The 27,828-nt window shown below is 35.0% G+C and overlaps 2 protein-coding genes across 2 annotated transcripts; both read left to right on the top strand.

Annotated features, from left to right (window-relative positions):
* Window positions 1-5,052: 5,052 nt before the first annotated feature.
* On the top strand, window positions 5,053-7,513 carry LOC132617493 (glyoxylate/hydroxypyruvate reductase HPR3-like). The gene is made up of 3 exons (XM_060332498.1): window positions 5,053-5,304; window positions 5,705-5,992; window positions 6,788-7,513. The coding sequence occupies exons 1-3, from the start codon at window positions 5,098-5,100 to the stop codon at window positions 7,319-7,321; spliced, it is 1,029 nt and encodes a 342-aa protein (XP_060188481.1). The 5' UTR covers window positions 5,053-5,097; the 3' UTR covers window positions 7,322-7,513.
* Window positions 7,514-16,082: 8,569 nt separating this feature from the next.
* Window positions 16,083-21,229, top strand: LOC132617927 (uncharacterized). Its single transcript, XM_060332988.1, has 6 exons — window positions 16,083-16,480; window positions 18,626-18,748; window positions 19,777-19,956; window positions 20,052-20,133; window positions 20,414-20,478; window positions 20,772-21,229. The coding sequence occupies exons 1-6, from the start codon at window positions 16,193-16,195 to the stop codon at window positions 21,060-21,062; spliced, it is 1,029 nt and encodes a 342-aa protein (XP_060188971.1). The 5' UTR covers window positions 16,083-16,192; the 3' UTR covers window positions 21,063-21,229.
* Window positions 21,230-27,828: the final 6,599 nt, after the last annotated feature.

Below are 27,828 nucleotides of genomic sequence, written 5' to 3'. Positions count from 1 at the left end.
CTAAGATTTTCACTTTTCAACTTGTTTCAAATCAGCATACAACTTCGAATGTCACCATCATGGTCAACTCTGCCATGGTCATCGTCGTGGACTTGGCGGTCTCCGGTGACCCTACGCCAATCCGCCTCTTTTTGTTCTTCATAAATCCGCCTCTCAATCACATTATTCTCTTCAAATCCACAACTAATCGCAACGCCATGAAATAAACAGCCCAATTTCAACTTCCCAATATCAAAATAAGCTTTAATTATTGCTGATAAAGTAAACCCATTTGGCTCAAATCATAAATCAATCATTCCCCTTACAATATTAGAGAAAAAAGAATGGAGCAAGTAACAATGGAGCTCACCGGAGCAAGTAACAATGGAGGTCACAGCAGCTTTCCCATCAGATTTTTCTTGCAAACCAATTTTGACTAACAAATCACCAACATACAAAAAAATTAGATTCAAAATTGGTAACCCAACAACATTTTCGACTACCCATTTCTGATTTAAGAATTCGACTACTCCATTTCAGATTCAAAATTTTCAAATTCACAATTGGTAACCCAACAACATTTTCCTCTAATTTTTCTATCGTTGGAGGAAAATTTAGGATTGAATCGACAAAAATAGAGTTCCGGAAGTGAAGAAAGAATGAGAGTGAAGATGAGTTGCACAAAGAAAAAAAAAAGAAAAAAATTGTGACAGAATAAATAAAAGTAACATTAGCAAAAATGAAGAAGAATGGGGTGGCGGTGGGGTTAGGGGTGGGTGGGGAAAATAAGGGGTGGGGAGGAATGAAGAAGAAGAAGAAGAAGACGGGTGGGGAAAATGAGGGGTGGGGTGGAATGAAGAAGAAGAAGAAGAAGATGGGTGGGGAAAATGAGGGGTGGGGTGGAATGAAGAAGAAGAAGAAGGGGAGTTTAGTGATGTGGCGCTAATGTGGCGCTGATGTGGCGCCGATTTGACGGAGAGTGTACAACACTCTCCACTGTGCAACTGGGCATCAAAAAAAATTTTGCCACGTCAGTCAAAAAAGGGTACAAAAATACAGAAAAAATAAGGTCAGGGGGATAATAAGTCGCCCGCAAAGGTTGAGTGCGTCATAATTAATCCGAGTATACGTTGGGGGGGTATTTATGTATTTTCCCGACATATGTAGTTGAGTGATTTTATGAGATAACAGGCCAAAGTTGAGTGATTTTATTGATATGTGGCAAAATTCAATGACTTTACTACATAATTTCTCAAAGTTCAATAACCTTTTAAGATATTTACCCGGCTCATTTATGCCTATGGTGTGACCGAAATGGCTCATCCATGCCACTTACCATTAACGGCTCAAATGGCTGGTTTTAACATATCAGATTTTACATGTGGCGTTCAATTAAAATTTCACGTCACTAAATTAACCCATCCCAAATTAAATTAAAGCCCATCCCGAATCGCTCATTCCCTTTTAACCCAAACCCAAACTTATTTCCCTCACTACAGAGGTGATCAAAACTTGAACACCCAGCATTGAGGGCTCATCACAGTTGATTGCTGCTACCTCATGATAAACAGTCGATTAGCTATATCAAACTATCACTCTTCAATTACTAGAGGAATTAACTTGGTGCTTAGTCAAAAGGAAATAATGTGAACACTATGCAAAGAATACTAACGGCGAGATACTATTACAGTCAATTGCTAACTTACAATAAAAAATAAAAAAAAGATCTTGATCACCCTACTAAGAGATATAATTCACTTTCGAAAAGATACAAGACCATTGGAACTAGGTTAACTCCAACTCAATGTTGGGTCTTCATCACTCTGGTTTGTGGTTTTAATTTCCGTATGAGGGAAATAAAATTTTGGTTTGGGTTAAAAGGGACAAGGCCAGGTTAGGGATGGGTTAATCCAGTGACGTGGAACTTTAATTGGACGTCACGTGTAAAATCTGGTATTTTGAAACTAGTCATTTGAGGTGTTAACATAAGTGGCATGAATGAGCCATTTCAGTCACGACGATGGCATAAATGAGCCCAAGTATTAATGACACTACACAAAATATGTTTTTAGCGGCAATTAATTTGCGGCAATAACTTAATTGCCGCAAATTATATTCTAGAATCAATTATTACCGGCAATACCAAACTTTAGCCCTAACAATAAATGTCGTTAAAGGCTTTGGCGACCTTGGATCTAATGGCATTAACTAATTGTTGGTAAATGTTTTTGTGGCAATAACTATTACCGCTAAAAGAAAAATATATTGCCCCTAAAAGCTTCTTTTGGCGTAGTGAGTGGTATGAATGAGCCATTTCACATAGTTCGATGACATATTTTAGCTTTTTTTCCTCTTATTAAAACAATCTTATCTAGCATCCACATGGCCACAATTATAAACTGGCAGTAAGGCCTCATTTGTTTGCACTTATTGGAGGTCTGAATCTGAATGGTTCAGACCTTAAGCCATTAAGTGCATTTGTTTGCATTAAGATCTAAACACTGGGTCTGAATAGGTCTTAATCATTAAGATCTTGAACCAAGTCTTAATATCATTAAGAGGTATTTTTGTATGGAACTTTTTTATCACCAATTCCAACCCCAACCCCAACCCTCCACCTCAACCCCACCCCCACCCACTCTCCACCTCAACCCACTCTCTACCTCAACCCTACCCCCACCCCTACTCTCCCCTCTAACCCCACCCATCCACTTCAACCCCACCCCCACCCCCACCTACTCTCCACTCCAACCCCACCCATCCACCTTAACCCCACCCTACCACCCACCCAACCTCCACTTCAACCCCCCCCCCCACTCCCCACCACCCCCACCCCAACAACCCCAATCCCACCTCACACCACCCGCCCTCACTCCCCACCACCAACCCCTCCCCCCACTACACCACCCCTCACCCCAACCACCCACTCACCCCTCCACCCCCACTCACCACCCACCACGACTACAAAACATCTCTGCCATTACTAGTGAACATAAATGTTTCATTTTTTTTATCAAATAATATTTTTTTTATTAAATTTGTATTTATTTTCTACGATTTAGTTACTATTTAATTTGAATTGTATATTTATTATGTTTAAATAAACACATTATGCACATTCAGATATTGAAAAATAAGCAGTCTCAATCACTCAGTGTTCAGACCTAGAGACAACATCTTAATGATTCAGATGTGCATTCAGATTCAGACGTCTTAATCTCAATGAAAACAAATTAGGCCTAAGTAGATCAGGAGAGGAGCTCCCATTGCTAGACGTCGTTGATGAAAACCCAACATATCACGCAAAATCTCATTTTTATTGCGTAAACATCATGATAACAATCGAATTACGTGAATTGATCAGTACATTGAGTCGTGACATTAACATCCATTTAAATGCTCCGTTAAATTCTTCTTTTCATGGTATTTGTCCTTGTTTTCCCTTTCCTTTCTTTGGGTAGACCTATTTGACAAATAATTTAACGGAGCACATAATTAGTCAAAATCTTGACATACTATGTTCATGTAATGAATTAAATGTATCAAAAATATTTTTCTTTTAACACTTATTATTTTCCTTTACAAAGTGGATTTATATAAAATAGAAATCTTCTTCCTCCACTACTAGTGATTGACCTGTTGATAGGATAGCTAGTCGGTAGTCACTTTACTATGAAACCTTATAAGTGGTTTATACGTTTTCCTCGCTGTCCATCCACGCATTTAAGAATTATAATTAAATTATTTTGTTAATTTATGAAATTTTTATGTACCTACAATCTTAATTAAAAGATAAAATTGCAGTGCTCTATATATTTCCATAATCTTATTTCCGTATAGGCGTAAATTTATATTTTTTCATTATAAAACTACAAAAGGTGGGTAAGCCTTCAGTCATTTGGATTCGCTTTTCTATTTATTTTTTCTGTATGTTTTTTTATTCCTTGTAGATTTGATTTTATTTTTCTTCTTCTATGTATGTCTTAAATTACATACTCCCTCTGTTTCAATTTACGTGAACCTATTTCCTTTTTAGTCCGTACCAAAATGAATGACCTCTTTCCTAATTTGAAAATAAATTCACTTTATGAAATGATTTACAGCCACACAAATATTCAAGACTTATTTTTAACCACAAGTTTCAAAAGTCTTCACTCTTTCTTAAATGTTGTGCCCAGTCAAATAGGTTCGCGTAAATTGAAACGGAGGGAGTATTTGTTTTGTTGGTACCTTTAAGCATTTCCCCCTTTCTATATCAACAAATTTTGGAAAAGAATTGTTCGACCGTGTGAATCGTGGATATTTTAACTAGTACTCCTTCTATTTTATGACACAATTTGAATCTCAAGAGTCAAATTTTTAAATTTTTGATAGTGAATTTAGATAAAAAATTTAAAATAAAATTTATATATTTAAAAATTACATAAAGACACTATGTGCCATAATAATTAATAATATAAAATATTCAAAAGACATATAAAATGATAGTGGTCAAAGAAAAATTGATTTAACTCTCAAAATTTAAAAAGTTCCACATAAATAAATGAAGGAGTAATAAAAGTAACCACGTGGATGACAAACATAAAGAGTCCTACAAGAGTAAGCAATAATTAAGACTTACGCATCAGGAAACAAGGCCAATGGGTGATTGAGCTATTCTCAAGCATTTCCCCACCTTTCTCTATCAATTAAATTTAGAAAAAAGAAATGTCTAACTACATCATTCGTCTCAAATTATTTGTTGTGATTTTATAAATAGTTGTCCTAAATTACTTATAATTTTGGAAGTTAAGATAAAATTAATTATTTTTTTGATCTTATCCTTAGTAGTAATTGTTGTCGAAGATTGCAAACACTTCAAGTTCAAAATGACACATAAATAGAGTAGATATTTAATAAAGAGATTATATCTTAAAACATAAATAAGGATAAAATAGTTAAAAATTTCTCCTAATTAGTGTTTCTTTAAAGGGACGTGTAAAACAAAAACACAGACATAATTTGAGATGTTACTGTATAAAAAGTAATCATGTGGGTGACAAACATATATAAATGGTGGAGTACTAGTATAATGCAATACTTAAGAGTACTAACTCATCAGAAAACAAGGTCAATATAATGGATGATCGCATGAGCTATTCTCACGGTGTAGAACAATCTAATGAACAACACTTCTTAGAACAACCAAAAGTGCTAGTCCTTGATTGTCCAGCAATCTTCTCCTTCCATGAAAAAAAGTTCGAGAAGAAATTCCATCTCCTTAAAGCATGGGAATCACCATTGCCAATGGAAGAATTCCTGAAGAATCATGCACGTTCGGTGAAGGTCGTGTCAAGATTTGCTCTAAATTTCCTATTTTATTTGAATTTTTACATATTGATTTTTACTTTCCCCAAGAAAAATATAAATTTTTCATATTTGGACAACCGGAAAAGACTTTGGACTTCTATACATTGAGAATCTTTCCTTCGTACAATAACACAATAGCATCCACAATATAGTCCCTTTAGGGTTAAAAGTCTTGTTTAGGATGAGATTATTCTCTCAATAGTTTTACATTTATTATTTTTTTTTACTAATTTTCTCATAAGTAGGCCAATTGGCCAAACCATATTTTATGCATATTTTAGTATATTTTTCTTTATTTCTGATTTATCGTCGTTTAATGTTTATAATTATTAGCTTTTGTATGACGCTCTTGATTATATTATTTCAAACCCAACAGGTCATCCTTTCCAGCTTCAAAACCCGAATCACTGCGGATATTCTGAATCTATTGCCTTGGGTAGAACTCATCGCCTGTGAGAGCACTGGCGTTGAGAATATTGATTTAGTGGAGTGTCGAAAGAGGGGGATTACCGTCACCAACGCTGCCTCCGCGTTTGTGGAAGACGTTGCTGACATGGCGATCGGATTACTGCTCGCTGTTTTGATGAAAATCCCCGCTGCTGATCGGGATGTCCGCTTTAAGCTTTGGCCTCAAAACATGACCTTCCCCGTAGGTCATTTCAAGGTTTGCCCCTTTCTTTCCCCATTTTCTCATAAATTATTAAAAAAAAAAAAAACTTAAATTAGCTACCAACTTTATCACCAATCTGTCGCTAAATTGCTCGTAACTGACAGATTTTTTTTGATAATCCGTCGATAAATAAGATTCGAAATGGAATTTGCTATTTAGCTGTATAGAATTTGTCCATCGCTAATTTTTGTTTTTCGATAGGATAAGTTTAGCTTCTATATACTATACCCGACAATTTTTGCATTATTAAATCGACTATTTCCTCCATTTCAATTGTATGGTGTGTATAGTTTGGCTTATCAAGCCAAATAAAATAAAAACTTTTGAATATATGATAATATTTGTGTGGTTATAAGATTTCTTTTTTAAAACTTTTGTTTTAAACACGTCATAGTATTTATGTGGTTGTAATAGCTAGTCATAAGATAAAATGAGAAGTTTAATATTGAATTAAAACGGTGCTATTCGTTTTTAGATGGACTAATAAGGAATAATGTTATATTATAAAATGGTAGTACATTAAAAATAATTGCATATGTAACTTTCCATGAAAGGTAGGTCTAGTAACCTAAGTCATAAAGCATGTTTCTTGCTACAAATCATCAGAACTTTCTGTGTATATAAGTTAAATATACTCATACATTAATTTTAAAGTGCTATTTTATGAAAAGATTTTCCCATCAATTTAATCACATGCTTCTTAATTTGGTTGGAATATGAATTCATTGGTTCTCAATCAAGTGATGTGATTTTTATTTTTTTTCCTTCTATGCATCGATCTCTTGCTAGTTGAGAGAGAAACAGGTTGGAATTGTTGGATTGGGCAATATTGGATTACAAGTAGCTAAACGGCTAGAGGCGTTTGGTTGCTCCATTTCTTACACATCAAGGAAAGAAAAGCACAACTTATCATCCTACAAATATTATCCTAAAACACAAGAGCTAGCAATAAACTGCAAAATTCTCATAGTTTGTTGTGCCTTGACGGATCAAACGCATCACATAATCAACCGCAACGTTATGGAAGCGTTGGGAAAAGATGGGATCGTCATTAACGTTGGACGCGGGCCATTGATCGACGAGAAAGAGCTTGTGAAATTTTTGGTGGAAGGGAAAATTGGTGGTGCTGGTCTAGATGTGTTTGAAAAAGAGCCTTATGTTCCTAATGAGTTAGTTGAATTAGATAATGTTGTATTAACTCCACATAGAGCTGGATTTACTGAACAAGCTTTTTTTGATGATTTCCAACTTCTTGTTGGGAATATTGAATCTGTTTTCTCTACTACTAACCCCTTGATGTCACCAGTCATGGAGTTGGTATGAGACCGTCCATTTCAATTTGTTCGTCATAGGTACTATTTTGACCGTCAAAGGATATATTTTGTTTTTCACAATTAGTTTTTCAAACACATTCTATTATATTTTCAATTGTTAACTATTGTGATTTATAGTACTTTTATTTAGTTCCTAAATATGTAAATATTTAAAAGAAAAAAATTGAATATTTTATGTCTGAAGTCACATCGAACATTAGTTAATTTGACCCTCTGAATCAAGACAAACAAATTGAAACAAAGGGAATATTAGTTTTTGCATTATCAGTGCAATTCAACTTGTTCCAAAAGGTCGTTATTCGTGTCTTTTTCAAGTTTGCTGTAGACGTTTATGTTGCAATTAGTAATCTGATTGTGTTAAATAACTTTAATACTATCAGCGCATAATAATTCAATTCATTTATGTTAGCTAGAAAAAACTATTTCGCCGTGTTTCACCTCCTCCTCTTATTCTTCTTCCTTTTACTCTTTATTGGGTTTTCAGTTTTTTGTTTCTTAATCGTCTCGATAAATTGTAGTATGAAAAGTATTATTGAAAATTAATATGCTTTTCGTTTCACTTTATACGACACAATTTGAAGTATGACTAACTAGTCTTGGGTGTGAATTTTAAACATAGAATTTTTAAGTTTTTACCAAATAAAATTTACATACTTAAAAACTATACTAAAAGTATTTAAGTCATTATTAATTATTAATTCACAATATTAAAGAAGCATTTAAAAAACGTAATCAAAGAAAAAATTATTTGACCCTCTAAATAGCAATAATGTCACATACAAAATAATTTTCTTTCAAAACCCCACTGCCCCTCCAGCTCATTAATTAATCTTTATCCTAAAATCATTTTGTTCAGTTAACTGATAATACAACTAAAACATTTGTAGCTACTCTCTCCTTTTTATCCCTGTTTATTTTGTAGGTCTTTTACACACGAATTATATTTTATCAAATTTGATTTTCTTAAATTTAACCAAGTTAAAATTAGTTGTTTGGTTAGCAACTCCCTTCCTACTCCACTTATTTTCTTATAATAGTGTTTCTCTGCTAAGAAAATCGACACTTGAGGATTGCCTTTATTTCAAAAATTTATTAAGTTAAACATTATAATTAAATTTTAACTCAAGCTACAATACTTTTCATTTTATAATAATATGATGAAAATTATCTCGTCCTTAATATAGGACACAAGTGTAGATAATACATGAATCGATTGTTAATACTCCAGATAATTGAAGTGCAGAAATATATTTATAAATTAAAATTTTCGTCGCAGAAGATATGAACGTCCGTATATTATTTACGTCATTAGTGTGTAAAAAAAATAACAAAATTAACTTCAGCTAAACTATTTAGTTTCAGACTTAAAATTTGGTGTTTAGCATTGGTCGTTACATAAATACGAGTAAAAAAGAAATATTAAATCTGTACATATTACAGAAATATTAAATCTGTACATATTACAGAAATGTTAAATTATTAATGAAGGACATATCAATTGAGTTTCACATACTTTAAGGGACATGTTTGACCCTTTTTCGCTTATTAATCAGTTAATTACAACTCCTATTAAATTAAGGACATATTTGGACCAGCTATTGAACGATAATGATATATTTGAGCTAAAATATTAACTTTGTGTATATTTTCTCAAATCTGAATACTTTAAGAACATATTTGGACTAATTTACTTAAAAACAATAAGTTTTCTTATCTTTGATTTTAATTCACCGATGTCCGATATTCGCTTTGGAGCCCGATTAAATCAACCCAAACATAAGATAGACTATTTTTTTTTGCTCATTTCTCAAACTAGGTTAGATGACTTTACTGACCCTTGGGAAGACTCGCGAATTACTGTTAAAAAAAATTACTCTTTCCGTCTCAATATATGTGATATAGTTTGAATAAGCACGGAGTATAAAAAGAAAGTAAGATTTTTTAAATTTATGGTCTAAAACAAGCTATAAATATATATGTGACTGTAAATCATTTCATTGAAAGTAATAGGGGAAATTTCAAATTAAATATTTTTTAAACATAGAAATGTACTCCCTCAGTCTTAAATTATTTTTCTCTTTTTCATTTTACACGCCCTTTAAAAAATATTAATTAGGAAGGTTATTTTACTATTTTTATCCTTGTTTAAATCTAAGCTATAGTCTATCTCCATTAAATGTTTACTTTATTTATGTGTAATCTTCAATGGCAAAATTCTACTAAGGATAAAATGAGAAAGGAATAATTAATTGTGTTTTGAATTTCTAAAACTATAAATAATTTGAGACAAATATTTTTGGTAATCTCAATAAATAATTTGAGATGGAGGGAGAAGAAAACAAAGAATTTACTGCTACTCTTGAAAAGAAAGCAGAGACTTACAAAGTAGGTCAGAAAAATGGCTGGTTTATTGGCATGGGCAGCAGATGTAGTTGGAGGTAGAGACGGACCTAGGATTTGAGCGCAACGGGGCACCATTAACTTTAAGTACGCCAATTGCTAGCGATAAAGTGGCATGCGACTCTTAAAAAACTTATCGATTACAATAGCAAAGTACAAACTTCAATATTATCAAATCTTATTATTTTGGTACTAATATAACAAAAGTACATCATCAACTCATACTTGAACTCGACGCGTTTTCATTTGAAAAATAAAAACAAACCCTACTTCTTAAGTTGATTGTACAAAATCCCAAATTTAAGAATATGATAAGATTTTAGGGCTTAGTATAAGATAATACTATGTTTAATTAAATTAAATCCATAAAGTTATGTATTCTTTAATCTCTAGTCATTAAATACTATTGTATACTTATATAATAAGTAATCTATATTAATTACTAAAAAAGAAAGGAAAGCTTTACCGTAACAGAAGTCCGATCGTTGGCTTGAATTCGATTGCCAGAGAAATTAATGAATATTGACAATAGATTCGACTTGGGTGACGTTCCTAACTTAGTAATTTGTGAGAAAACTTGATAATGGAAGAAGGGTTTGAGAATGGAGAGAGCCAAAGGAGTTTCTATTTGCTTATTACGTTGGGAACATATGAGTGGGAAGTGGGAAAAGATCTTTTGAAATTTGGTGCTTTTGGAGGAGAGATTTAATGAAAAAGTAAAATGGCAGGGGGACTAAATAATAAAAAGATTAAAAAAAATAAAAATCTGCATTAAAAAAATAATTGTAGGAGCCGAGATTCGAACTCAGGCCACGACCAGTGAGCATCAACGCATGAGCACTCCTGAACTACTTTATCAATTATGTTAGAGGGGTTCTTTTAAAATATATGATAATTTTTCAAGGTATACACTATATATAAGTGGAAATCAAAAAAGTTTTGTAATCCTCACATTGAACTTTGATCCAATAAAGCTTTTACATGTGACTTTTGTGTCTTTTTCCTTATTGCATATTCTTACTTTTACAATTATTCTTTTTTTATTTTTTATGACATTTCACTTGGACCTTTGTAATTGGTTAATGCTATAGTAACTTTTTGTGAATTTATTTTTTGCTCCTTATTAAATTATTTTTACTCCTTTATATCAAAATAACCCCACTTGTGAGATTTCACTTGATATGTTGTTATTGTTGTTGTATCTCAAAATACTTGTCAGGTTTCACTTCTCGAGGGTCAAATAACATAAATTTTAAGAAATATGTTAAAAATCTTTTCACTATACTGATAGGAGAATTGCAATTTATAGTATTTTATGTATATTTTTTTAATATCTAAATTCTAATTTTAAAATATTAAATTAATCTAACTCAATTTAGCTTCGAAATTAGTTAAATTGCTTTATATTTTGGGACGAAGAGAATATATTATTTGTCTTTATACATTCTGGTAAAATTTAGGAAACTTTAGAGCCAAATTTTCTTTTACAACTGAAACATTTATTAGGTATTACAATATCTTTTATCCTTAAGCCTCCAATATTTTGCTTCTTTAGTGGCCTCATATGTGCTTATAAAGATCTGTCATAAAATTATTTTTAAATATACTTTTAAAATCTTTTACTTTATTAATGTACTTTAATTACTGTCACGACCCAAATCTGATACTTAGGCCGTGACCGGGCACCTTTCGAGCTTCTACCCATAAGGCGAACCCTCTAAGCTAATTATGCGAAAATTAATGAATAAAATGAATAATACGTAAAGTTTCCTAATATAACAAAAAAGTGCGGAAGCGAAATACAAATACTGAGTCTTGCCCATAAACCCCATAAAATGTCTAAGTCATGGAACTGCTAGTCTGAATATAAAAGTACGAGACGTAGCTCGGAATACTACTAAGTCAACTAAAGAAGAAGAGGCCGCCATGGTCTAATGGTGGCTCACCTCTACTGAACTGGACTGAACAAAGCTGGACTGAATCAAGTATCGGCTACCTGGTCACCGTTAACCACACCTGCACACATACAACATCAACAAGTGTGAGTCTAAAGGACCCAGCAAGATCATCGACACTCCTAGCTTACCCCTGGGGCAAGTCTTTGAAATCCCTGATAATGCATAAAAGCAATTACACAGTACGAGTATATTAAATATATACAAACACTGAAGCTAAAGGTAAAATCATGAAGCATAAACAAGCAAAACATGAAATACTCTAAATCTGAATCTATGCTCACGGGACATAGTACGTATTTATCTATGTCTTACCCCGCTTTCCGGAGAGGGCATTATTTACCCCCATCTTACCCGGACGAGCAATACATGAAATACACTGAATCTGAACGTATGCTCACGGGACATAGTACGTATTTGTCTATGTCTTACCCCGTCTTCCGGAGAGGGCATTATTTACCCCCATCTTACCCGGATTATTTAAAATTCTAGCATCTATCTCTCACCGAACATCAATGGGACTCGTGGAAGTATGCCTTTCTGAAGATATGATAAGTGGAACATATATCCATTCAATACCACTTCTAAACTTTACATTTATATAAATAGTATCTATTTAAGTGAAATTACGCTAAAGGACTCATACGGTCATTACTTTAGAAACTTGAAAATTATCCAATTTAGATCATGCTTGCCCACTCACACGAACTAAATGGTTTAAATGTATACATACAACACAAACCATATGCTTTTTATGAAAAGCAAGTAAACTAAGAGTTTAAGCCTCACTTGCCTTATAACCGGAACGCAACCTCTCTTGAAGTGTCAAATTTCCTTCAAACAATCTTCAACAACCTCAATCTATTAAATACCATAAATAAATTATCTAAATTAGTCTAGGGAAACTAATCCTATAACTTTATCTATATAAAAAATATGTGTGTTCTAGTCCCAGATAATAATAATCTAAGTGTATCAAATAAGAAAGAAAGGAAACAGAGAAAGGAAAAGAACGACACAGTGGGTTGCAGATTTGAGAATTTTTTTGCAGTAAGGAAATATCATGTTTTGCACCCTATTTGTTTGATATCAACTCCTATCACTAACACAATTCTACAACTAGTCATCATTGTATAATCATTAATCTTCCCTAATCATTAGGTAATCTTTTAAACTTTTTTTTTTCATTACTACTACACTTGAATAAATATATCTCAACAGCATTCCAATGCTTATATAATAGAGATAATAACCATATGTACCTGATGCCTTTTGTTAACTCGTGGGAAACCTCCGGTGGCAGCCCTTTTTGACGCAACCGACAAACCTATGTTTCCCTACGCTCTTTTCTTTCTCTAGAGTAGGAATAAAACTGATTTTTGTGCCTCTCCCTTCACTTAAGAACGTGATCAGTAGAACTGAAATAGTGGGCCTGGCCCACTTATTTACTCTTAACCAATTTATAATCTCATATATTATATAAATAATATTTTCAAATAAATTTATATATAATCAATACCGCTTCGATATGTAACCCGTTAAATTAAATAAGCTACAAATAAAGAAGTCATTCTAGACACTTGAAAAAAAAATATCGGGTTGTTACAATTACTCCCTTCGTCTAAAAATATTTGTCATGTTTTGGATTACAAGTGTCAAATGATATTTTTTATTTTTTCAAATATTTTCTAAATATTTCGAATTGTTAACCATTACTTATAGTACTTTTTGTATGGTTTTTAAATATGTAATATTAATTTTAAAAATAAATAAATATTCTAAGTCTGAATTCACACCAAACATTAGTTAGTTTGACTCTCGTAATCCGGAACAAGACAATCTTTTTGAAAGGTAGTGAGTATTATTTACTAATATTCTTGTAGGATAATTAGGTTAATTTGTGTAAAGATTCTAAACGAAGGTTATAATTATTGTAGAATAGATTTAAAGTTATTGGAATTTTTTGTTGTTGTGTTAGATGACTCTAAAAGATGAAAACACGAGTTTTGTTAGTACAGGTGAAAATAAAATACATTATTAAAAAATCTTAAATGAGTTCAAGATAAGCACAAAATGAGTTTGAAGTAGGGCGAAGATAGAGTATCGACAATGGTTTCGATCAAACCCAGTAGCTTTGGTTCACAAACTTTGTATTTTCACGATAAATTATTAATTTAGTACTAAATAACTTAAAAAATAAGAATTCAGAACCCATAAATTTTAAATGTTGACTCCACATCTGAATTGAAGTAAATAATTTCATTAACAATGAAAGTTAAAATATTTAAGAGTAGCACGGGCCTCATGAAACTAGTATATGTATATAAGAAGTTACGGGGCACGTGTCCCCCACTCCTCAAGGTGGGTCCCCCCTGGTTGGAGGTACTCAAAGCAATGATGAAGATGATGACAACAGTAACATCCTTTAATCTTTACTCCACAACAACAATAACATTCCTTTGATTTGGAAATTAGAGCTGTGTTTGTGAGGAATACAAATTGGAGTTGCGTTTGATGAATTATCATAGAAACAAAAAAATGCTTGATTTGAATAAATAAAAAGGATTAAAACTGCTAAAGTTTATATCTGAAAAAAGAGCCAAGTATGCGGAACCAACCCAAACATACCGATGACTATCTTTTGTCATTTTCTCGAGCAAGGTTAGACGAAATTACTGATTCTTGAGAAGATTCACTAATTAGGGTGTGCTTGGCGTTGATTTTCTTTTTCATATTTGGTTGGTTAAACTATTTTGAGAAATAAGTGTATTAAGAATGAGAAAAATAATTTTAATAGTGGAAATAAGAAAAACAAGTTTCGATTCTAAGTTCATTCCCCACTCACCCCAACCCCATCCGACAATATATTTTTTTTTGCTTATTTACAAAAGACTAAAAATAAGTAAGAAATTCACTTATTTTTTTTTTTTTTTTTTTAAAAAAAATATTTTTCGTGAAAAACCTTTTCCTGGTACCAAACACACCCTTAGGGGTCATTTGGTACGATAGATAAGGAAAAATAGTACTGAGATAAGTTATTCCTGGCAAAAGATGAAATAATAATCCCAGGACTAATTATTCCAGGATAAAATAATAAAAATGACAAAAATAAGCCTGAGATCCCTCAAACCTTTTTTCTACTAAATAAGGTGGTGGGTATTTTTATAAACAAATAATATTTTCTTAAAAATTACTCCGTCCGTTCTAAATAGATTGTCTTCCTTTTCTTTTTAGTTTGACTCAAAAAGATTATCATCTTTCTATATTTAGAAATAATTTAACTTTATGAGATGATTTACTGCCATACAAATATCTAAAGCTTGTTTTGGATCACACATTTCAAAAGTCTTCCTTTATTTCTTAAACTTTATGCCAAGTCAAACAAAGATAATCTTTTTGAGACGGAGGGAGTATACAATACATGTCACTTTTAATACAACAAATCAAACAATTAATAAGTAATAATACCAAAATAATTTATTTCAGCATAACTAATCGCCATATGATTAATCCCAACATAATTTATCTCATTGTAACTTCTCTCGGAACGAAACGACCCCTTACCCTCTGTTTGGCTGGTTGTTTCACGTGGTTCATTAATGTACAGTATGTATGGTACAGTATGGTGTTGTATTGTATTGTACTATATTAATGAACACAATGTTTGGATAGACTGTATTGTTTGTTGTGGTTTAATAACATTTGTATTGTTTGTTTTGACTGTATGATACTGTATAATAACTTATAAGTTTACTAAAATATCCTTAACTCTTAATTAGAAATTAGTTTATATATATTAATAAAACTCAGGTAAAGAACAAAACAAAAACTTTAAAAAATCAGTAGGTAGTGAGTGGGAGTGGTGGAGGGGTGGGTGGTTGTAGGATAAAAGTGGGTAGTGGGTGGTAAGGTGGGGGTGGGGGTGGGCGGTGGTGAGGGGTAGTGGGTGGCGGTGGTCGAGGAGTGGGTGGTTGGGGGATGAGGGTGGGGATAGTGGGTTGTAGGTGGGGGTGAGTGGTTGTGGGGTGGGGTTAGAGGGTGGTGAGGGGTAGTGGGTGGTGGTTGGAGTGGTGAGGGTGGGTGGTGGTTGGAGTGGGGTAGTTGGGAGTGGGGGTGAGGTGGGTGGTAGGGTGAAGGTGTGGTGGGAGTGAGTGGCGGGAGTGAGGTGGGGTGAGTGGTAGGGTGGGGTGGATGGTGGAGGGTGGGGTATAATGGAGAAATGAAATATGTAACCACGGAAAAATCATCAAATTCGTAGTTATAAAAATTGAGACTTTTCATGGTTATATAATCCTGGGATGAACCACAAATTTACAACACCATATCACATCATTTTAAAAATAATAAAAATAAACATGATTTGACAGAGAACCATACATTAATGAACCACGGAAACCACCGTCCAAACAGGGGTTACTGTTGTGAAAAAAAAGAGGGGAGAAAGAAGAAGAATTACTGCTATGTATTAGTAGAAGAAAACAGAAACTCAGAAAGCTGGGTTAGAAATGGCTGGTTTATTGGCATGGGCAGCAGATGTAGTTGGTGGTGCTCAAAGCAATGACGAAGACGACAACCCCAATTCAATCCCTTTAATTTTCACTCCACAACAACAATCCTACCTTCTTGATTTAGATCGAAAGGCTAATTCTCTCACCCGTACGATCCAAGATCTACGGCTCAGAATCCCTCCTCCTGATATCTCTGAGCGTCTTCCTCATCTACATGCTCACTCTCTTGCCTCTAATAATGCTCTTGCTTTACAACTTAATGCTCACTCCGCTACTAAAGAACAGGTCTAATTTTATTTATCATGCTTTTTTATTATTTTGCCATGACTTTTTATATTGCCTGGAATTGCTTGATCTTGCGCTGAGGGTCTACCGGAAACAACCTCTCTACCTCTCAATAGGGGCGGATTTAGAGGGTGCCGATGGATGTTAAAAGATTACAGGGTATATATAGGGTGAATTTTCTGTGTTTATATATATTAACTTTTTGAATACCCTCAACAAATGCAAAAGGTTAGCTCAACGCTTAAGCAGTCCTGTTCAAAATTGTCTCTACCGGTACTAGGTTCGATTCCCATCAGACAACATTGTTTTTTATATTTAGCTTTTGTTGTTTTTTCGAAATCTTGAATGAAAATCCTAGATCCGCCACTACCTCCCAAGGTAGGGTAAGGTCTGCGTACATTCTACCTACCTACCCAGGCCCTCTTTGTGGAATTTCACTGAGTATGTTGTTGTTGTTGTTTTTTATGTTTCTTTCTAATGACTGAGTTTTATTTGTTTTCCTACTATTGACATTGTAAAGATTCAACATTTTGTGATCAATTATTGCCTTTGGATTTGATGGGTTAATTTATTTGGTGATCAATTCAACTCAAGATTAATTTGATGGCTTCAAAATTTATATTTCCATTGCAATTTTGGGTTTAGAGCTTAGTGTTTGCTGAAAATTTAATGATTATTCACATATGGGTGTGTTTGCTATGAAGGAAAATGTTTTGTCGGAGAATGTTTTCTACGAAAATAAGTAGGTTTCTTACTTATTTTATTTCTTGTGTTTGTGTTCGGTATGTAAGCAAAAAATATTGTCTTAAAAGCATTTGTATATAATCTAGACAAATACGATGGAGGTTGAGGGTGAGGGTGGGGTTGTGGGTGGGGGTGTGGGTGATGGGGTGGTGGGGGTAGGGGATATGTGGTAGGGGTGAACATGAGGTGTGTTGGAGGGTGGGGAGGACATAGTCTTGAGTTAATAGTAGTTGTGGCGGATTCAGAATTTGAATTTGATGGGTTCAATAGTTATATTTACATCATTAAATATTGGGGAAGAACCCTCAGGGGTTGGCCTGGTGGCAATTGACTTGAGCCTTGGGGTGCTCCCCTTCAAGGTCTCAAGTTCGAAACCCGCTGGGTGCAAACAATTTCTGGGGGCCATCGGACTGGGGAAACCCTGAATTAACCGTGGTGCACTTGCGGGAAACTCCTTGCCGAGGGCCTGTGCACCCCCGGGATTAGTCGGGCTCAAAGAGACTCGGACACCCGGTGCTAGTCAAAAAAAAAAAAATATTGGGGAAGAAGTGGGGGGTTTGTTGGCGCGGGCAGCAGATGTAGTTGGAGGTGCTCAAAGCTTTAACTCGATTCAGTATGCATTATTTGCTTCTGAACTAAGATATGATACACTAGGAGGTTAGCTTGCCTTCATTGAGAGAGCAAGTGCTGCAAGTCTATAGAAGGTTTGACATTCTTAATTGCTTTCACTGAATAACACATTATAGATGTCAGAAGAACCCAAACAACCCTTAGCAGAAAAATTGGATTTTGTTATCTTACCAGTTGGCTAGTGGTAGACCATAGGACCTTGCTCTCTTGAAACCTATTCTATGATGCTATTGCTTAATTATTTCTTTTGCTTTCTATTAACTTTAACACTATGTGTTTTATCTATTGATTTTTCTGATGTATTAGACTAAGAGTGGTAAGTAAGCAACAAAATATTATCCAAAGAGCATTTATATGTGATCTAGCCAATACTATGGGGGTGAGATCACTGGTTTCGGGTGTGGCAGGGGGTGGGATGGTCAAGGGTGAAGGTTGGGGGAATTAGGTGGGTGGGGAGGAGACAACGAACTTGGAATGTCACTTATGGACCTTGTTTTTTCCCTACTTTCATTGGAGAAGTTATTTTCCTTATTTTTAAGGAACTTGTTTTCCTACAGAAAATGTTTTCCAAAAATTTTGATCAACCAAACATGGGAAAATTGGAAAACATTTTGTGGTTTTCCTCCATACTAAACGCTCCCTAAGAGAAAGTGATTTTCAATTCTTTGGCTAAATGTTAAGGACTTTGCAGATTGTATTTTTTTTAATGCACTGGAATATGCATTTAGAGTTTGGAATTTAAGTGTAATATTCTGTCTAACTTGGTGGCAGGCACAATTAAGAGAAATTACTCTGCAAGAAGAAAATGCCGAGTATGAAAAGGCTATCTCAAATTATGACAATAAGATTCAGGAGAAGTCACAGGAAGCTGACCTTCTGCGCAGCAAGTTGCAGGTTGGTCATAACTTCTCAAAGAAACACACTATGAGTTGCAAAAAAAAAAATTAAAAAAAAATAAAAAATAAAAAATGGACATCGTTGACAATTGCTTTATCATCTGATTACATGTCCAGCTGTTAGAGGACAGTAGAACTTCTTCAACAAGTACCCGCATAAATAACTGTAAATGTGGATTTCTTCGTAAAACCAGGAACCAGGTGCAGAATAGAATCCAGATAAATCTTATGCCCTGTTAGCATTTTAGCATCCCTACCAAAGAAGTTGTTTTTCTTGGGATTTTTTCATTTTTGACCCATCAGCCAAAATTAATTACAGGCGCTTGCCAAAACATACAAAACATATACTCTGATTATGTATATGATATGTATATTTTGTGTATACTTGTGTATTCGATATGTATATTATATGTACCCGCAAGGGTGGCTCAGTTGGTTGAGCATGGGGCTTTCATAATGGAGGTCTCAGGTTCGAAACCCCCTGCCTACGACAGCAGGGGATTTGCCTTTTTGGTCTAGCTCGTCGTACAGGGCTTGCCTAGTGCGAGTTATCTCTCTTGTGTGGTTTGCGAGCCATTGCACGGGAGCTGGGTTTACCCTGTGAGCACCCGAAGGGTAGCGGATTCGGGTTATCATGTCATCAAAAAAAAAAAAGATATGTATATTAAATTAATATACATTACATATTCCATGCCTGGTTATTATTTTTTAGAGCAGTCCAAAAAGGTTATTATCCCTTTTTTTCCCCGCATATCTGGTACAGTCATAAACTAATATTTTACTGGCTTGCCCAGCAGATGAGCCCTATATTTTGTTATGCATGTGATATAAGAGATTATGTACAATTCTTTTACTACTATACTTATAGGATAAGTTACGTTATCACCTGAATTAAATGTCTCAAGTTATCACTGACTATATTTTCACCTTCAGCCAGTCCACTGATTCCTTTATACGCAATCATCTTTATTGCTGGGATCTTCATCGATATCAAATGACAATTATGGAACATTATGCAATTTACAGGAGATGGCCTTAATTGAAGAAACCTTGAAGTCAGAGTTAGAACGAGCACAGGCTGCAGCAGCCAGTGAGAGTGTGAAGTCAAATGAGTATCTGATTAAAAACAATAGTGAAGATCAAGAAGATAAGGAATATGCAAATTCTGCGTTGCTGGGGAAATTAGAGGAGAAGAAGAAGGAACTGGTGTGTAGCTTAGCTTATCTCACTGTGTCATAATATCCAATGTAAATTATTTGTCGTTCTTTTCCATCTGCTTCTGCTGATCAATTTTACATTAGAAATCTATGGAAGAAGCTGTTCGTGACCTGGAGAAAAAATGGGCAGAAGTGCAAGATTATGCACTCAAGCAACCTTCCCCAGGTACCTAACTACTAATATATATTGGCTAACATCATTATGGATAATGATAATCAACTCCTGCTGTGTGGTCAGACCATATGATATATATTTTGCTGTCTTAAATTTCTTTCGCGTGCTTATAAAGAAACTGGTTTCTTTCACGTATCTTCTTTTCTGTGCCTTAATTGCCACACACTGAATAAGGCTGCCAATTACATGTTGACATTTTTTTTATTGTTATATAGTGATATTTATAACATAACATGCCTAAAGTCTGATCTTGTCATGCTGTTTCTTTCAGCTCAGCGAGAGAAAATATTGGATAAGCAGCTTCACAGTCTAATAGAGCAACTTGCTTCAAAACAGGTGAATGATTTATTTTTTCTAAAGAAATTATTTGGCATTCAGAGGCAGGCAGCCTTTTGCATAATGGGTTTTGAACTTAGTATTTGCGACACGGGATATAAATATACATGTGACAAGACTCTAAAATTTCAATAAATGTTAAATTCTGAACCCATAATTTCAGAAGTACAATGAGTTAGTCTAAGAATTTAACCCATTAAGTTTAAATCCTAGATCCGCCTCTGTTGGTATTGTGTGATCTATTTTGTGTCTTTTTGTGGCTCTCTAATCGTTGGGTTTTTCATCTACTTTAGGCCCAAGCAGAGGGCCTTGCTAACGAAGTTCATCTGAAGGAGATGGAATTAGAGAGATTAAATGGTCTTTGGAGGAAGGTTGAAGCAAGCAATGTAGATATTAATGCCACTCGGAATAGGTATGCAAGAAGCAGCATTGACAGGGCCCGCGTTTCTTCAGATTATATTGTTGATCCTCGTCAAAAGCCTGGCAGACTGGAGAATTTGCATAAGCTTATGTTGCTCAGGTCGGCTTTCGCTGTGTACATTTTAGCACTCCATATCTTGGTATTCATTAAGATTTCATTCTAGAGTTTAGCAGAGTAGTGTATCCCTTGGTGACTTTAGTTTAACTTTAACTGTATAAACTGTATAATTTCCTGCATATATCCTAAATAATACAATGATGTAGATTTTTTGCTTGACGGTTGACATGTATATGGTGTAATTTCAGACTAGAAATGTTTGAACGTTCACAATATTGTTGTCTTCTTGGTAGTAGTGTTGCATAGTTAAAAATGTCGTAAAAGAAAATATTACATTTTGTTTATAAATTGTTACTTAAAATGTCACTTATATTTCTAAAGATGGATGTGAAATTATACTGTCAAGAATGGTTGACGATATTCCATGAGCTTTTATGTCATTCTTTCTAAATTATAAGCATTGTTCAATGGATCAAACCATCTCCTCCTGTTTTCGAACTTTGCAGAAAGAACTCATTCCATGATTCATAGGGCCTATCGTGCACCACTGCTTAAGGTTGGTTACGATTTTCATTCTCATGTAGCTGATGCCCATAATGCTTACGGGGAAATATTTACCTGTATCCAATGTTTGTGTCAAACCAAACAATTTTAACCTTATTCGTAGGGTTTACCTTTTTTTTTTTTTTGGGGGGGGGGGGGGGGTGGTGACAATTTTATTCCCGAGTGGCAGTCAAACGGGGGCATGAATGGAAGATAACAGTTGAATGATCAGCCATTTACAGGCTAGGGGCTGCTTCCTTCCCACAAGGTCCTTGTTTGTTAGAGATTTAAAGCCAGTGCATAGGAAAAGGACGGGAACTAGATCGATTTATTCCATAGTGAAGCATTCGAAGCATAATTGCACTCTCACACGATCTTTGCCGAGATATAGGAGCATTTGGTGGAACTGGTGGACTACACTTCTGGAAAAGATGTATTGAGCAGAGGGCTTGTGCTACCTGCTGCCCACTTTTCCTCCTCTTCTTCTTTGAGAACTGTGTGAACAGAGAGTGAGCAGAAGAAGAGGTCCTCATACGGATTCACACACTTACTTGAGTAGTGGGGAGCTTCGGTCGGAAAAATAACAAAGTTTTACTTAGATAGGGCTTTGATTGGTAAGGCGCCTGGGTATGTTAAAAGGAAAGGCGGAAGCATGAATGGCGAAGTTATATTTGGACGCCTTCATAATATTACTACTATAGCAACAACAATATCATATTAGTCATTAGCTCTAATATATCTGCTAGCTTCATTTATGGCATATTTGCAAATTTCTAAAATCACCTTATTTTGAAGAGTGTTTCTTTCAGAAGTGCTTTTCAAAAGAGTATTTTCGGTGAAAAACAGTTTGTGTTTGATCGATTAATTTAAAAAGCACTTTTGAGCAGTAATTATTATTTGACCAAACTTTTAAAAAATGCTTCTAAGTGGATTTTTTTTTCTCTTAAAAGTCTTTTCAAAAAAGTGCTTTTGGGCAAAATTTATTTTTTTGTTTCTGAAAAACAGTTTCTGCTACTCTCCATAAACACTTATAACTTGGTCAAACGGGTGGCAAAATCAACCCAAACCTGCCCAGCCTGTTCGGTATTTCTATGGTTTGTTTAGTTGAACCCGAAACAACCATCTTTTTGGCGGGTCCATCTGGTCTACTCAACGGGTCAGTTATCAACCTGCGAAGCCTAAATATTTTAGCTTCAGCTTTTTATTGGCTTATCGTTTTCTAAAGGCAAAAGCAGATCAATCTTTGATTAGCAACTCCGTTGAATATATTGATATTTGTTTTTTTCTTATACTAAAAAGATGTCACTATAACTGGAAAAAACAATATCCTGTGATTGTTTCTTAATTCTTTGTGGTATCTTTTAACCCAGAAAACTACTCTCTTCAGCTTCATTCATTGAGTCCCTTCATTTTTATTTATGTAATTCAGAGAAGGTATGCAGAGAATAACTTGTTTATTATTCAAAGAATACAATGATTTAAATACAAGTAAAGAAAAGACTAACTAAGGTAACTAGATATCTAAATCCCTAGAAATCAGCTAGAATATTATATACAAGGAAACATATATTTTTATGATTCTCTAAATACTTTTATGATTCTCTAAATATCTTTATGATTCTCTAACACTCCCCCTCAAGCTGGAGCAAAGATATTGATCATGCCCAGCTTGTTATAAAGGTAATCAACTCGAGTTCTATTCAACGCTTTTGTGAACAAATCAGCTAGTTGCTTTTCCGTCTTCACATAGCTAGTGGAAATCAGGTTTTCTTGAATCTTCTCACGAATAAAATGACAATCAACCTCAATATGTTTAGTTGTTTCATGATACACTGGATTTGAGGCAATATGAAGAGCAACTTGATTATCACACCAAAGTTTTGCTAGTATATGATGCTTCAACCCAATTTCAGTTAAAAGATGATGTATCCACATTATCTCACACGTAGACTGTGACATAGCTCTGTACTCGGATTCTGCACTGGATCGAGATACAACACCTTGCTACTTACTCCTCCATGATATTAGGTTCCCTCCAACAAAGACACATTAGCCTGTAGTAGATCTTCTATCAATTTTGGATCCAGCATAGTCAGCATCTGCTAAACACTCCACACGAGCATGGTCGTGATTGCTATATGCCAAGTCCAGGAGCTCCTTTCAGGTAACATAGAATTTGTTCCAAAGCTTCCCAATGTTTGACCGTAGGTGCAGACATGAACTGACTAACAACACTTACCGCAAAAGCAATATTCAGACAAGTCACAGTAAGGTAGTTTAACTTTCCAACCAACTTTCTATATCTCTCCGGATCATCAAAAGGATCACCATCATTTTTCATAAGATGTACATTGGGAACCATTGGAGTAGTGCTGGGTTTGGCTGCCAACTTTCCAGTGTCTGCAAGCAGGTCAACAATATACTTCCTCTGAGATAGAAAAATTCCCTTCTTGCTTCTAGCGACTTCCACTCCCAAGAAGTATTTCAATTGTCCCAAGTCTTTCATGTTAAACTTAGTATGCAAGAAAGACCTGAGAGACGAGATTCCTGCATAATCGCTTCTTGTAATAACAATATCATCAACATATACAACAAGGAGAATAGTTCCAGCTGATGATTGCCTGTAGAAGACTGAATGATCACATTTGCTCTTTTTCAATCCAAACGCTTGAACTACCTCACTATATTTTCCAAATCAAGCCTGGTGACTCTGCTTCAAGCCATACAAGGACTTCGTCAAATGACAGGCCTTTCTATACTCCCCCCTGAGCAGCAAATCCTGGTGGTTGCTCCATATACACCTTCTCATGGAGATCACTATGAAGGAATGCATTCTTGATATCCAACTGATGCAAAGGCCAATTCTCTGAAGCAGCTAGAGAAATGAACAAGCGGACAGAAGTGAGTTTGGCAACCGGGGAGAAAGTGTCTGAATAATCCACCCCATAAGTTTGAGCATACCTTTTAGCCACAAGTTTAGCCTTTAGTCTCGCAAAGAGCCATCTTGGTTAACTTTCACTGCAAAGACCCATTTGCAACCCACTACTTTCATTCCACTTGGTAAATCCACTAAATCCCAAGTGTGATTTCCTCTAAGGCATGTGTTTCCTCCAGCATTGCTTCAGACCATCCAGGATGATTCAAAGCCTCTTTCACTATTTTGGGTACACTAATGGAGTCTAGAGACGCAATCAAAGATCTAGACTTTGGAGATAAGTGGTCATAGGAAACAAAATTAGCAATGGGATATGTGGATTTGCAAGTACGTGTACCTTTGCGAAGAGCAATAGGAAGTTCAAGATTTTTCGGAGGATCAGGTGGAGAAGGATCTTATGATGAAGAAACTGGTGCAGGACATGTATCATTAGTCCCCCGCTTCCTAGAGTAAACCTAAACAACTGGCGGTCTTGTAGATGGATCCGGTGCGGCAGGTACAATAGTCAATTGGTGATCAACTGAACTGGGCGATGTACGAGAAATAACATTATCTGATCTTTCTGGCACAACCCTAGTAACCTGGTAGACTAACCATTCATCTTCCTCCCCCTGACTTGTAGAAACGGAAGGTGCATAGAAGAATGGTGTAGTTTCCAAATATGTAACATCAATTGATACCAGCTATTTTCCAAGTTCAGTAGAATAACAACAATATCCTTTCTGAAGGCGAGAATAGCCCAAAAAAACGCACTTCAATGCCTTGGGATCCAACTTGGTAATAAATGGTTGAACATGTCGAACATAACATGTGCTTCCAAACACCTTATGATCCATCGAAAATAGTGACTTATTTGGAAAAAGAACACTGTAAGGAATATTACCAGAAAGCAAAATAGATTGCATACGATTAATAAAAAAACAAGCCGTATAGACCGCATCTGCCCAAAACTGTTTAGGAACCTTCATTTGGAAGAAAAGTGCTCGAGCTGTCTCAAATATCCTATTTTTCCTCTCAGCAACTCCATTTTGAGAGGGTGTATCAACACATGAGGACTGATGGAGAATATCGTGTTTTTTCATATACGACTGGAATGATTCTGACATATATTCTTTAGCGTTGTCCCTCCTTAGAATACGTACCGAAGCATTAAATTGAGTTTTGACTTCAGCTCAAGAGGAACAAAAGTGAGTAAACACTTCCGAGCGACTCTTCATAAAATAAATCCAAGTCATCCGAGAGAAATCATCCACAAAAGTGACAAAATACTTATGCCCACTTTTGGAAACGACAGGATATGGTCCCCAAACATCAGCATGAACTAACTCAAAAGCCGACTCCACCCGCTTATTAATCCTTGGACTTAGTGAGGTGCGATGATGTTTTGCAAATCGACATGACTCACATTCCAATGAAGAAATATTCTGAAACTGAGGATAGGGCTTTTTCAACAGAGGTAGAGAAGGATGTCCTAATCGACAATGTGCTTCAAGTGGAGACACGACACTAGAGCAGGCAACAGAGTGAGGCTCCCATTAATCAAGGATGTATAAACCACCAGATACATGTCCTTTACTAATAACCTGACTCGTCTTAAGATCACGAAACAGACAATGATTGGGGAAGAATGAAATATAACAATTAAGCTCTGTGGTAATTTTGCTAACATAAATCAAATTAAAAGCCAACTTTGGAAGAATTAATACAGATGACAAGGTAATAGAGGAGGTTGGTTTAACAGTACCATATCCAACACTATTACAAGTTGATCCATCAGCTACAGTAACGGGAGAGGGTGCTTTGTGTGAATGAAAGTCAGAAAATATATTAGAATTACCTGTCAAGTGATTTGTAGCACCTGAATCAATCACCCATTTGCTTGAAGAGGAAATAAGATCGCAATATCTTAAGACAGATTAGAACTCCAATAACCAACAGAGTAATGACAGCCAAAGACCAACCATTTTGCACCAAAGAGAAATCAGTGAACAAACCAATAGGTTATTCCACCAAATGCAGACCACGTTGATGATTTGGTCTCCCAACAGTCAAAATATTGAAAAGACAACTTTCCTTAATATTAGAAAATATTCCCAACAAACAATTTCAAAGAGCAACAGAGTCAAACTATAACCGTAAAGTTTCAGACTCAATCACTAGTAGATTTAACACAATATTCAGTCTCAAACAAATCGAAAAGCAGCAGCAAAAGTAGATTCGAAATCAAATCTGTTCGAGAGAGAACCTGATTTGAACAGCAGCAAAAAAAAAAAACAAAACAAATATGTTCACGAATAAACCTGGTTCGTGGTGTTTATCCTTCAAAATCGTGGTCTGTTGATCATGAGACCACAAATAAATGTGCCGGAAACTTCAGTGCGAAATCAAATCAAAGTGGAACTCTGGTGAGTCGCCACAACTTTCGGCGACGGAAGTTGACAAAACTCCGATGAAATATTAAAGCCTGCTCTGATACCATGTAATTCAGAGAAGGTATGCAGAGAATAACCTGTCTATTATTCAAAGAATACAATGATTTTAATACAGGTAAAGAAAAAGCTAACTAAGGTAACTAGATATCTAAATCCCTAGAAATAAGCTAGAATATTATATACAAGGAAACATATATCTTTATGATTCTCTAAATACTTTTATGATTCTCTAATTATCTTTATGATTCTCTAACAATTTACAAAAGCCCTTTAAATGTTACCTTTTTGAAAAAAATTTGATGTGAGGGATGACTAAAAATTATTAACAGAATGATTTTTTATTTGCTACTAAGTAATAACTTTTAGATGTGCTTCCAACACATTTTTTAGTAAATTAGTTATAAATTACTCATCTAATTTCTATATATGTAAATAATCAAAAATCAATTTTAGGATGTACAATTTAATTTCTGCATCAATTAATGTTGACTTCATACTTGAATTTGATTTTTCATAAGATTGGTATTTAGCTTACAACACTTTTACGATTTCACCTAATCACATTAGATGCCAAAAACAAAAACATACTGTCAATTGGAGACTTATAATTTTGTCTTTAAGGAGGATTGCTTGGGTTATATTGGGCTGGTTAGGATATGACCCGTTATTTTAAACATATTGGCCCAACCCATATTGACCCAAGTAACTTTGGGCGGGTTGGGTTATGACCCGCCGAAATTTGACCCAACCTGCCCATTTGCCACCTCTCAAATGCCTCAAAAAAAAAAAACACTTTGAGGGGTGGGGTGGGGGGTGGGGGGGTGGGGAGGGGATAAGCTTGGCCAAATAGGCTATAATTTCAACCCGTTATCTTTTTTCCTTTTGAGTTGTGAGTATGACTTTCCTGAATTTTGCGAAATATTTACATCAAGTGCAGCTGTCAAGAAAGTATACCCTTTTGG

The sequence above is a fragment of the Lycium barbarum genome, chromosome 11 (genome assembly GCF_019175385.1).
Source record: "Lycium barbarum isolate Lr01 chromosome 11, ASM1917538v2, whole genome shotgun sequence".
Classification (NCBI taxonomy): Eukaryota; Viridiplantae; Streptophyta; class Magnoliopsida; order Solanales; family Solanaceae; genus Lycium; species Lycium barbarum.
The sequence above is the reverse complement of the archived record's forward strand: the minus strand, read 5'-3'. Positions and strand labels throughout refer to the sequence as shown.

Coding starts and splice junctions, on each gene's coding strand:
- LOC132617493 (XM_060332498.1), top strand. CDS start 5,098: ATGGATGATCGCATGAGCTATTCTCACGGTGTAGAACAATCTAATGAA. Junction 5,305..5,704: donor ATCATGCACGTTCGGTGAAG/GTCGTGTCAAGA, acceptor CAAACCCAACAG/GTCATCCTTTCCAGCTTCAA. Junction 5,993..6,787: donor TCCCCGTAGGTCATTTCAAG/GTTTGCCCCTTT, acceptor ATCTCTTGCTAG/TTGAGAGAGAAACAGGTTGG.
- LOC132617927 (XM_060332988.1), top strand. CDS start 16,193: ATGGCTGGTTTATTGGCATGGGCAGCAGATGTAGTTGGTGGTGCTCAA. Junction 18,749..19,776: donor TTCTGCGCAGCAAGTTGCAG/GTTGGTCATAAC, acceptor TGCAATTTACAG/GAGATGGCCTTAATTGAAGA. Junction 19,957..20,051: donor AGGAGAAGAAGAAGGAACTG/GTGTGTAGCTTA, acceptor ATTTTACATTAG/AAATCTATGGAAGAAGCTGT.